This window comes from Bidens hawaiensis, unplaced genomic scaffold (genome assembly GCF_021521415.1).
Source record: "Bidens hawaiensis isolate Kalapana, Puna unplaced genomic scaffold, B.hawaiensis_p1.1 tig00002935_1, whole genome shotgun sequence".
In the NCBI taxonomy this organism is placed as follows: domain Eukaryota; kingdom Viridiplantae; phylum Streptophyta; class Magnoliopsida; order Asterales; family Asteraceae; genus Bidens; species Bidens hawaiensis.
Genome location: NW_027491158.1, coordinates 2,044,478 through 2,057,316, shown reverse-complemented (window position 1 = coordinate 2,057,316; position 12,839 = coordinate 2,044,478). Strand labels below are relative to the sequence as shown.

The window sequence follows — 12,839 nt, the reverse complement described above, 5'->3', positions numbered from 1 at the left end:
ACGAGCTATAAGGTAAATACGTTATATTGAATAACTAAACACGTGACAGTAAGTCACTGTTACAGAGAACAAAACGAAACAAAGCGTAACCAAAAACCCTAACTCACGTCCTCTTCTGTTTCGGCTGAAACAGTGTATTTAAACACGACAACTTCGCCACTGGCGAAGTTGTCAGTAACCTCGCTAAATCAGCAAGTTCGCCATAGCGAACTTGCTGATAACTTCGCTAGTTTACAAAACAAAACATAAACAAACCATTAACTATATTACAGACTCGATAACAAATACTAGACTATGAACTACTGACAAACATGTACCAACACTCAGGAAGGCTGGAACCAGCGGAAGCAAGCGTAGACGCCTGGGTCGACGCCTCGGGAAGGCTGACCGAGCCTACCGTCATTGGCGGGGGAATACTTACTCCAACTCCACCCTGGAATGCGTCAACATCCACACCTGCACAAGCAAAAGTGTTAGAAAAATTTATTTGAAACAACAAATATAGACAGGAATTATGGGGGTACTTACGGGGTTTCTTGAGCTTGAACGCACGGACGAGCGGGGGCGAACCCGATGGAGCCGGCCTCTTGACACCGGTAACCGTCGTCGTCGCTGCCTCCCCGGAGGTAACACCTGCAGCCTCCGGAGCGGTGGTCTCCTCACCACCGGGCTTCCCCGCCACCTCTGCGTTATCTGACTCCGAGTCAGATAGGACTACCGGGTCGGCCGTAGAGGCCACTTTCTCCTTGCCTCTCCCGACGGCAGCCTTTTTCTTCCGCACCAGTGGAGGACCTTCTGCGGATTCCTCAGAAGAAGAAATGTCATGAACTCCAGCAGCAGGCACAGCATTGAGAGGTTCAGGGTAGAAGATAGGCTTACCTGGCCGTCGGTGGCTCAGGATCTCTTGGCCTGGCGGGTAAACCTCCACGAACCGACCCGCAGTCTGCTCTAAGATGGGCAACTCGTTCTCGTCCAGAGCACGAGTACCCATCCGCGCAGGACCATCTTCCTCCCGCGGATTCAGGAGCGACTGAAGATCGTTACCCTCTGAAATCAACAAGAAAGTTAGAAAAAATCGTAGTCAGCAAAAAAGAAACAAGACATACCATAAGGGGTAGAGTTCGAACCATATTCAAGGACGATCGGAACCTTATCCGCATTCGCCGCCTTCCACACCCGGCTCATCCCCAGCATCACCATCGCCGACTCCGGAAAACGGAAAACCGGGGACTGGACCCGGGATATCTTCGCGAACCATTCCGCCTCCTCGTAGTTGATGGCGGGAAGGTTCGGAAGCGGCTGGCCATTCTTGAACTTCATGGCAATAGGGATGGCTCGAGCGGATATAAAGAAGAACTCTCTTCTCCATGAGCGAAGACTCCGCTCGGTGGTACAAATCTTTAAACCCTTGATACGGGTTGTAAGAGTGTACCACCCTTGGATGCACCTCCAAGTATAGAAGGTCATCAGGCGGTCAACAAGGGGCTCAAGGCCCAGTATCCGGCACACCCACTCAAAGTGCCGGACCTTGGCAATGGCCATGGGGTGCACCTCTGTCAGGTGCACACCGTGCCTCTCTAGGACACGGTACACAAACTTTGTCAACGGAAACCTAAGGTTCCCGTAGACAAAGAATGCAGCATAAACCCCGATTTTGCCACTAGGGGCATCGTACACAGTATGGTGGGGCTCAGGAAACTCAGGCTCGAGAGACTCGAGCATGAACTTCCTGACGATATACTGGTACAGCTCGACAGGAAGATAACACTGGCATTCGCCAGCAGTCTTCTAATCATCAGCATCGTGAGAAGACATGGTGGAAGAAAGAAGAGATTTCAGAGCAATGCTTTACTGAAAAAGAGAAATTCGCCGGAAATTACTGGAGAAGAAGAGATGAAAGTGGAAAGTGTGAATTGCAAATAACCTTCTCCCCCTTTATATAGCAATCGCAATTAATGCGATGAATTTAATACGGAAGAGAGAGAAATCAAAGGTGCAATGAAACTATGACGCGTGGCAAAAGCAAACTGGCAACAGCTGTCAAAAAGGACGTGTGCCAGAGATTTCGCGGCTACGCGCCCGAAATCCCGTGCCCACGCGCCTGAAAAAGCAACTGGAATGACCACATAATGTCATGTCGCCATAACTTCTGGCACGTCCTGACACAGTCAGAAGAAACCGTCGCACGACGTTTGAGGTATTGGGTTGTTATCCATCCAACTCTTCAAATTTCAAAATTTAAAAATTTGAAGACCAAGGTTCAAAAAAGTAAGCGGGAAAATATCCCTTACCTTGGCAAACAAGTAACCATAAGCCGGGTGTGGGTACAGTGTAAAGGCAAAACCCTTCACATACCTAACACCCGCAGGGAATTGAAGCTAAAATATTTGGCAACCAAGTAACCATAAGACGGGTGCGGGTACAGTGTAAAGGCAAAACCCTTCACATACCTAGCACCCGCAGGGAATGGACGCCAGGAATACCTTGGAAGTAAAGTAACCGTAAGACGGACGCAGGTACAGTGTAAAGGCAAAACCCTTCACATACCTAGCACCCGCTGAGAATTGAAACCAGGAAGGATCTTCTGGGCAATGCTTGTGAAAACGGAAGTAATATCCCCGCATTGCGGGAACATCGAGTACTACGTTGTTTGAGGCTCCAAGATGGAATTGGTGGTTTAAACATAATTGATCACTATGTTCAAAAACTACCAGAACCACAGGGAGAATCCGCACAACTAAGACTCAATGCTCCTGACTTGCGAGGAGGTTACAGACCTACCCGCATCATACCCAAAGACCAAGCAGGAAACTCGGGAATTTCTGCAAGTGACAAGGACTTCCGCGGGAAGAACCCCCATGGAAAACCTTACAAAAACCCCTTTTCAAAACCCTTTGCTTAAGTCCAAAAGTTCACCTCACTTTATTAGACATTCGTGAGAAGAACATTGGACTGGGGGGACTTGAAGAGGTAGGTCCCAGCAGGGCTCAGTTGGTCCCGCATGAGTCACCTTGAACAGGGATGTCTGCGCAAAGACCATCTACTCCCGCAGGACCCACCATGCTCAGAGAAGCCTACGCGCAGTATGCAAGCTGCATACGCAGGGAAAAGCCTCCCAATGGTAAAGTAACCCGCCTGTTCCCGCAGTTGCGGATACAAGCCATCAGGGAAGGCTACCCGCACAGCATAGCTACACGCATAAGGCTTAACACTTACAAATATTCAGTGTCACCTGAAAGAATGAGCAAAGGCGGGAGGGGGAAAACTCCCGCCAAAATGGGCCAGTCCGTATGATGGAGGATCTTTTGCGTGATACCTGACGAGGTAAAGACAAAAGATCTGACCAAGAATGCGACAGCTCACTGACAGCAGCGTGGCAGACAGCACGCCACAGCACTGTGACCAATAGCCGCCGCCTACCCACCAACTCCTGCCAGACCACGTGCCTAGCCTGCAGTTGGTAGAAGACGAAGAGTGCACGGCACGCCTGCTCTGTGTCAGCCGCTACCTATCCACCACTCACAGGTAGGGCACGTGCATAGGTTACAGTTGGTAGCGTGTTGGGCCGGCTAAACCCCTTGGAAACCCACCTTCGGCTATAAAAGACAGCAAATGGTATTATCATTTCATCATCTACTATCTCGTATAACTTACTTGATAACTGCTCTAATAGTATTCATATACTTTTATATTCAAAGAGCAATATAGACTGATTCTCACGCCGGAGGGTGGTCACAAGGAGAAACCCCCCCTTCTCAGTGACGAGCTTACGGTGTCTGTTTTGCAGGTTCCCCGAAGTACAACTTACTCTGCTGAACCTAACCTTCGTGGGAAACATTACTTAACCCCCAGATTACCTATAATCTGCCCGGGGTCACTTAGTGTTTCTTCATGCATGTTTTATAATTATATCACGTTAAGTATATCCCGCCTCATCAATATATATGCTATACTGTTAATGTTTCACTTATTTATTATATTATCATCTTGCTATTTTATACTGTATATTTCATAGTGTTTGTGTTTTTTTTACAATGTTATTTTTCAAGCCCACAAATTTCGACTACCCATATTATTTAATACTTCATGTCCGAATAAAAAACTCTCATATATGAAAACCTTAACAACTGAGTAAAACCGCCCTCGACGCAGACGCTGAGGCTCGAACTATCGACCTCTCCTAAAATAAGCAACCAGACTAACAAGACAGAAACCCGTAATAGCGTTTGTGTTATTAACATGAACACCCAAATACACAAAATACACTTTAAAACGACATCAATACTCCAAAGTTAGACTCCTCATATTTTCTCTATTTTTGACCTAAATAAAGCCTACGACCTTTATTTATTGAACTAACCCTGAAAGTTGAATCAGCACACCCTACTATGAACAACATCATTCATCTTCTTCCACAAACTCCACATCGCAATCAAACTAACCGTTTGAAGAACGTTTGTTTTGCTACTAGATAACCTCAGATATTTATGAACCTCCAACAAATCCTGAAAACTTAATTTTGGATGGCTATAATTTTTTTAATTTAATTTTTGATGTCTATAATTAAAAAATTAGTTCTTAAACTCTCGATTTTTCTTTTGGAAAACCAAATATATTAATAAAAAAGGTAGCCCGCTAGAAGGCACTCTCAAGTCTCAACACAAATCACAAATTTGTACGGAACTTGAATTTTATTGTTTTTGAGGCTGAATTTTTCTGTGTAAGACAAAAAACAACGTCAATACAAAAAGGACGGCAGGCTTCCAGGTTCATCCGTACACACTACACATACGGAGATGCCGTTCAGGTTAAGATACTTAATTCAAGTTGACGTGGGATAGTTGGGTTCCGATTAAGGTCAACATTCTTGCTTGGAAGGCGGAAATGGATAGGCTTCCGACTTATGTGGCTCTCGTTAAAAGAAATGTTGACGTGGGATCGACTTGTCATCTTTGTGGCGATTACGAGGAGACTAGTGACCATCTTCTCACCTCGTGTTATTTTGCCACGTTAATTTGACAATTTGTTAGTAATTGGTGTAATATTCCTTCGAATTTCGCTTTCTCGGTCCGGGATTTACTTACCATTCATGAATACAGCAACTTGGGGCTCAAGAAAAATAAGATGCTTTACGGTGTAATTCTTACAGCGTGTTGGTGTATATGGAAGACCCGGAACGAGGCGGTTTTTCAAAACAAGACGGCTAGCATCTCCAAAACGATGGAGGACATCAAATCTACTAGTTTTCTTTGGATTAAAAATCGATCATTCTTTAAAAATTTGCTTTGGAAAGATTGGTGTAAATTTGAGCTATAAGCTTTCTTTGTCGTATGTTTGCTAGCTTCTTGCTAGCTTGTGGTTTATGAAATTTGCTGTTCTAAAAAAAACTTAATTCAAGTGGAGGCTTATCAGTAAGTGGGGCCACATGTCGGCTGAGGTTCTATTTTGGTGGGTGGAAGTGCATGGGATCGTATGATGTGGACCCGTTAGTTGAAACACACATCACACACGAACAAAAGTCCAATTTATTGACGAAATAAAGTATATTATTCCATTAGTTATACTTATAAATAAACATATATATATATTTAAGGGTTAAGGGTTGAATGAGTCATGCTAGTAGTTATCGGGTTAAATCCTATATGTCTAGAAATTTGACACGAACTTGAACATGATACTAACTTCAAAACCGTGGTAGACATGTGTATTAGTGATTTTAGTATCGTTAAGTCTTTTAAGTTAATTGCAATTCATTGTAAACCTAAGAGAAATGAAAATTTATGATTATACAAGTTAGGAGGTATAAAGTACGACTGGTTAGTTATAATTATTCTTATACCATACACCAACACACATGGATTCACGGAGTTACACTCCGGTAAGCTTCGGGGGTAGACTTCTTGAAATGCTATTAGAAGTTGTTTTGGTTTACATGATTGATGAAAATTTGCATGTAAATTGATCATCAATCGTAGCAAATTATCGTTGGAAATTATCATTAGTAAATCACTATCGATCAATTGCAATTTGGCCTACTAATGGCAAAATGGTTACCGGTGAATTGATGACTAGTGGTAATTACCATAGTGATACTTGGTGATCACCGTTAATTATGCCTCATTTGTAACAAAGAATCAACAGTGACTGGGTTAAGTTGCCAATGATGAAGTATTATTTGAGTCCTGAGAAAGTTACATTAGTATAACTATTGAATTGTCGATGGTTCTAACAATTAATTAATTGTGAGTTGTAATTAAATATTTTATGGTTATTTATTTCTTCATAGAAATTCGAAAACCCGGTCATAAAAAATTGTAATTTAAGTTAGAAGTTAACTTGTTTGACTATCAAAAGTATAAATCAGTTATTAGAGAATGTGTTCAACTTGGCTTCATGATTGAATCATTTTGTTATTATTAAATAAATTAGGCATTCGAAAATGCTTCTAGGTTTGCTATCACACAATGAAAATATGTGTATCTAACTTGATTCATCAACGTATCAAAATATTTTTATACTAGTTTGAACCTCCTGTGTTACTGGGGTTAATTCAAGTTTTTATTTTAATCGTTTTGCTATTTTATGATGATTTATTTTACTTTTTAACGTATTTTAGTTTTAATTTAATACATATATATATTAGTTTGTTATTATATTTTTTAGCGTTTGAGTTTTTTCAATTGAGGTGTGTAGATTTTTAGATTTTTAACGAACAAACATAAACGGACATGAGCATGTTGATTTTTTTAAAGAACAAACGTGAACACAAATATCTGTCTAATGAAAAAGGGGATGTTAATGTAGTTGACAATGGTGGGTAGTATCGGAAGTTAACCGGCGATGAAGATGATGGACCAGCAATAGAGAACATGTAAATGAGATAAATTAAATTAGGGTTTAATGATAGTGCTTACAAATAAATGAGATCTTATAACCCATTTGAGGGCTATAAGGGTTGGTAAGACCCAAAACCCGTGTAAATTATTCTTTGATGATTAAAAGGTTATTTCACAGATAAATGAGATGTTATAACCCGCTTAGGAGTTATCCGGGTTTGGTGAGACCCATGACCCGCAAAAATTACTGTTTGATTCAGTGTTTTAAAAACTGGTTCAAACCGGCCGGTTGAACCGGTTAAACCGGATTTTGCACAACAGGCCGGTATTTTGAGTCCGGTATTTTTGGCCGGTTTGCTAGAACATCGTACCGGTGGTTTTGTTTAAAATACCGGTTTTATGTCCGAGAAATTGTTGATATTTGCGGCCCATATTTATTCAAAATTACTTTTAACCTAACAATTAACATTCAAACGTGTAAACTTTTGAACTGTTTTTAAAAAAATTGAGTCATTTTGCATTATTTTTGTTAATACGGATTAACTTTTGGATTATTTTATTGTTATGAAATCATTTACGTTTAGGTTATTTTTTGAGTGAAGTTACATTTATAGGAAATTATATATAAGGTAAATTATTCAACCGGTTGAACCTTCCGTTATAACCCGATTCAATCGGTTATACCATTTTTAGGCCAATCCGGCACAAGTAAAATACCGGTTTTTAAAACATTGGTTTGATTATAAAAGAGATTCATAAATAAATGAGATGTTATAACCCATTTAAAGACTATCCGGGTTTGATAAGACCCATACCCATGAATTCGGGTCAAATGCATGAGAAGCCTCCATTTAGAAATCAAGCAATCTGGTGGCTCTAGAGAATGAGGGGAATAATTTGAGAGCGACACATAAGATTTTATGGTAGGCATATTTAATGTGAAATCACAGTCGTATATTTATCTAAACTCATTAGCATATCAAAATACTTTGGTTTCCTCTTAATATAATATGAAGATGCTATCTCTGAATCGATCAGCGGTAATATATCAAAAATACGTTGGTAGCCTATATAATATGAAGAGGCGACCTCTAAATCGATCAGAGTTAAGTATATTTGGTTCACTAAAAACTACAAAAATACCTATTAATGGTCCATGAAGTATTTTAATTGGTAAGTTCTAAAAGCATGCTAAATGATTCATAAGCTATTTCTTAATTGATCAGACGTCTTAATGATTCAACATAAGATTACCAAACAATCCTTTACTATGAAATCAGACACATAGGTTTCACTTAATCCATCAACATATATTTTACCTTGCATCATGAAAAAATGTTTTTAAAATGGCTTGTTGCACAGTGTGTGAATGCTCGTCCAGCTTTGATACAAACATGCATCTAACTTATTTACAAAAGTATGTCTAACATTACAACTTGTTACATGTGTCTAGTTTATTTACGTTCGACACATGAGCGGGCCGTGTAGGGCACGTCCAACTCAATACAATGTTTCTAAATAAACTACATGTGATTTAATGGAACTAAATTACATGTCTCGTATACTGAATCTATTAACTTTCATGTTTTTATTAGTTTGAATAGTGTTAAAAATAGCTCTTTAATATTACTATTACAACTGTTTTAAAAGGTGTACCGATCGAATTTTAAATCGACTATCTTACAAATAAACTGAATCGGTCATAAGAATAAAAATATAATACTATAATTAATTTCAAAATAAAGAAATACGTAAAGTAGCAATTATTCATAAAACAGATAAATAAAAAAGCGAACAAATGTACAATATGGTATAACGCTTTATGAAGATCAATATTGTATTTGGGCTCCAAATTCGTGTTGGTGCGTGACTACACCACGTTTCTTTCATTTTTTAAGGCCATCTCCTTTGATACCAACCAAATTTGAATCGCAACAGCACATGTTTTTGTTCGCCGCACATTGTTGAATTTATTCTTTGTTTAGTTCGGTGCTATAAACCGATACTGACCGAATACATATTGGTTTGCTACCACAACACACGGTTTTATTTTATTACTTAATAAATATGTTATATTTGGACATTTGGGAAATTATATTTTTACTGACCACACCATCATGCCCTGCTAGGCTGTTAAAAAGGTTCTCGGCTCATAACTCGCTCGATAAAAACTTGATTTAAAACGATTTGAGTCGAGCTAGCTCATTTTTATAACCGAGCCTGGGTCATGAGATGGCTTGTTGGCTTGATTGTAAGCTCGTTTAACTTCAAAATCAAAATCAAGGTGTGGTTGCTGGTTATTGTAACTTGTAGCAGAGCATCAAATCCATTACTGCTTCCATTTCAACTGCAAGCAAAGTCACCTAACAAAAGGGATCGGATCCGATCGAAGTGATGGATTCGGAATCTGGCTGGGAAGAACTGAGGAAAGAAGCTCGTAAGATCGAAGGCGATCTCGATGTCAAATTATCTTCTTATGCCAAGCTCGGTGCTCGTGTCACTCAAGGAGGTTTTATTATTTCTCTTTCAAACCCTAGATCTTATATTTAATCAATCACATTCTCAAATTTAAAACCATTAGAACTGTTAACGGACTGATTTAGGATCATTTTGGATGCTAATTGTAGGTTTCTGATCTAGTTATGAATCGTATTATTAAATTCCAACCCTAGAACTGTTAAGGGTCTGATTCGGATCATTTTGGATCCTACTATAAGGTTTTGATCTCGTTACGGATCACATGCTCAAATTAGAACCCTGGAACTGTTAATGGACTGATTTGGGATCATTTTGGATGCTAACTGTATGTTAATGGACTGATTCGGGATCTAATCGATGCTAATTGTATGTTTATTGATTTACTTACGTATCACATTTGTGAATCCTTTGGAGAAAACGTGTCAAATTTGGTGATTTAGTTGTTTGATTTGCTATTTTTGATGATGGAAATTGACATAATGTACCAAGTGTAGTACTGATGGTTATGCATTTTTAGATCTTCAACATGTTGTGATGAGTAAAAGTGAACAGGAGTGTAAACAAGCGGAGCCGAGGGTCGAGCTCGGATTGTTTTGACTTACGAGAGATCGAGCTGCTCGGCTCGTTTCAAGCTGTTTTTGTAAAGGTCGAGTCGGGTCGTGAGTTGTTTTTTCAAGCTCGGGCTCGGCTCATTTATTATTTCTTAATTAATTTATATAAGTTATTAATTATTCTTTATATTATGAGAGAAATCTTAGACGAGTCTAAGCTTGGCTCGAGCTCGGCTGTGCAGTGTAAAATTACTGCATAAAAGTACAAAAGAGACAAAACTTAAAAGTACACATGGCTCGAGCTCGGGATCGATAACGAATCGAGCTTTATTTGAGGCTCAGGCTCGGCTTGAGCTCGAAAAGCTCAGCTTGTTTCGTGCTTTTTAACAGTCGGAGCTAGGCTCGTTTGTACCCCTATGTAGAGCCCTAAGTATTAGAACTAACTACACATTTTCATAATATTCATTTGATTGTATTATTGTGGTCTGTGGAACATTGAATTATGCTTGTTGACAATATTCAAGAGAATGATTTTGCTTGGATACATACTTGCTAATGGTTAGTTATGCCTGTGGGACCAGGTTTTGCTGATGTGGATACACCGACTATGGGCTCAAACCGTTCTTGGAAGTCAATGGAGATGGAAATACAGTCATTACTTGAGAAGTTGCTGGATGTGAATGATTCAATGAGTCGGTGTGCTGCATCTGCAGCACCTACTACTTCTGTTAACCAAAAGCTGGCAAGACACAGGGACATACTTCACGAGTTTAGCCAGGTTCTTACTTTTATTTGCTTATTATTTGCACTTTATGATTCACTGCATTCATATAGTTCTTTCTTATATCTGTCTGTTTTATATCATGATCCGTCTATGTATCTTAGTTTTCTGATCATTTACTTGCTCGTGCTTATATATGAGAGTCTGATTATTGTGTTTTGATACAATAAATGATCATTTTTTTGAGTGGTTGGATGTAGCAAACTGATTTAAGAGTATATACTGTATACATTTGAGGGAGAAATGATCAGTTTTGAATACTCTGTTTCGGAGTTACTTATCCAAACTGATGACTTAATTATGATCATTTTTCTTTGAATAATCAGAATCTTAAACAATAATAAAACGGATTACTTGATTTTTGTTCTACAACAGAAGCAAATAAATCCAAACATTTATCCTCTGCATTTCATTTTGCCAAGTGCTACAACTGATCAGTTGATTCTGGTTTTTTTAGTAAGCATAATCAGTTATAAATAGGTAAAATCCCAAATACCCCTAGATTCACAAATTGCAATCAAACTATTAGTATGTGTCGAAACAAAAATCATGATTACAAGCTAAGTTAGTGTTTTACATTTTGACCTCTAGCCTTCAGAACCGATTATCCTTTGGCTCTTTTTTTGGCTTTATATTATTTCAGTTTTGTAGCTATATCTAATTGTAAATTCACTTTACATTAACATGTTTGGCAAACTAAGTACCATGCTTTAAAATTGCATGTTATTTTGAGTTTTAAAAGTACCTACTTGTGAATTGAAATTAGCAGGTACAGTCACACAATGTTGCACAGTTTAATTGCACAACGTTTAGGTTTATATCTATATGGACAGTGCTGTTAAACTGTTAAACGGCTAAACCAAGAGGAATAAAGAATATCCGTTATTGTTTTGTTATTATTATGTAGGAATTCAGACGAATCAAAGGAAACATAACTGCAATGACTGAGCATGCTGAGCTCCTAAGTTCTGTAAGAGATGATATCAGTGAGTACAAGGTGAGGCAATTACTTCTAACATCACTCCAATTTATTCATTAATATATGAACATTATTATTATTATTATTCTGGTAAAAGTGTAATTGTAATCTTGACCTTATACAGGCATCTGGGAGTCCAAGAATGCAGATACTAAGGGAGCGAGCTGCTATCCATGGAAGCATAGCACATGTAAGTTTTTTAATTTATTTCTACATCATTCTTTAATATTACAAGAAAACATGAGTATATCGGGTTTTATGCAGATGGATGATGTGATAACTCAGGCTCAAACAACTAGAGCCGCCTTGGGGTCTCAGAGGGCCATGTTTGGTGATGTTCAAGGGAAAGTTAAACAACTGAGTGACAAGTTCCCTATCGTTCGTGGCCTAATCGGTATGGCTCATTGTATATTTTGTTTATAGATATAATTTGTAAAACTGAGTAAATAAATTTTGTTTATAGGTTCTATTAGAAGGAAGAAGTCGAGGGATACGCTCATCCTATCTGCTGTCATTGCCGCTTGTACGTTGTTTCTCATCTTATATTGGCTTTCAAAGTGAAAAAAATGTTATGTTATAATCCCCAAAGTATTGTAATCCTTAGAAATCTTGCCTTATTTGCTATAAAATTTACGACTTAGATACATATGCATGTGCACATATACAAACATATAGATCCGTTAAATAATGAGGAACCAATGCGATTTTATAAATCGATCAACTGTTTATAAAAAAGGAGGCTAAAAAGATTTGGAAGAAATATTGTTCAAAAAGAAATTCTTTTGAGTTCAAATCAAATGAGGATGAGCGTATGAATAATAAGCTTTTTATTATGTGAGCCAATCTTGGATAGTTCACAAGTACAAGTAGCTCAGGCGAGAGTTAGCACTGCAGTTATGAACACATATTGCCTATATGCATGATTTTCTGTTTAAACATAGAAACTACACCAAACCTTTTAGTTCATACCAAAAGACCAACAATGCTTTAGAACAACATACCACATAAAAAATAAAATTAAGTTTTCGAAGTAGATTTTCATAACCTATAACCGAAGTAGATTTTCGTAACCTATCAGTTATTAATTCTTTATATGTCTGCTTGTCTATAAGACAAATCCATGCCTATAAGTCTATAACCAAAGTAGATTCTCATAATCATCAGTTATCAATGGTTTAATGTTTTTGGTTATCGGGGAAGATGATCGGTTTAAT

At 38.5% G+C, this 12,839-nt stretch overlaps 1 protein-coding gene across 1 annotated transcript; it reads left to right on the top strand.

Annotated features, from left to right (window-relative positions):
- The first annotated feature begins 9,145 nt into the window (after positions 1-9,145).
- LOC143621735 (Golgi SNAP receptor complex member 1-2-like) lies at positions 9,146-12,269 on the top strand. The gene is made up of 6 exons (XM_077093065.1): positions 9,146-9,345; positions 10,447-10,643; positions 11,554-11,643; positions 11,750-11,815; positions 11,890-12,019; positions 12,089-12,269. Exons 1-6 carry the CDS (start codon positions 9,231-9,233, stop codon positions 12,184-12,186), a joined length of 696 nt encoding a protein of 231 aa, XP_076949180.1. The 5' UTR covers positions 9,146-9,230; the 3' UTR covers positions 12,187-12,269.
- The last annotated feature ends 570 nt before the right edge of the window (positions 12,270-12,839 follow it).

What these genes read in the sequence shown, in the direction of transcription:
- LOC143621735 (XM_077093065.1), top strand. Translation starts at nt 9,231, where the DNA reads ATGGATTCGGAATCTGGCTGGGAAGAACTGAGGAAAGAAGCTCGTAAG. An exon ending in TCCATGGAAGCATAGCACAT is followed by an intron (nt 11,816 to 11,889) that starts GTAAGTTTTTTA and finishes GGTTTTATGCAG; the next exon opens with ATGGATGATGTGATAACTCA. An exon ending in TATCGTTCGTGGCCTAATCG is followed by an intron (nt 12,020 to 12,088) that starts GTATGGCTCATT and finishes TTTTGTTTATAG; the next exon opens with GTTCTATTAGAAGGAAGAAG.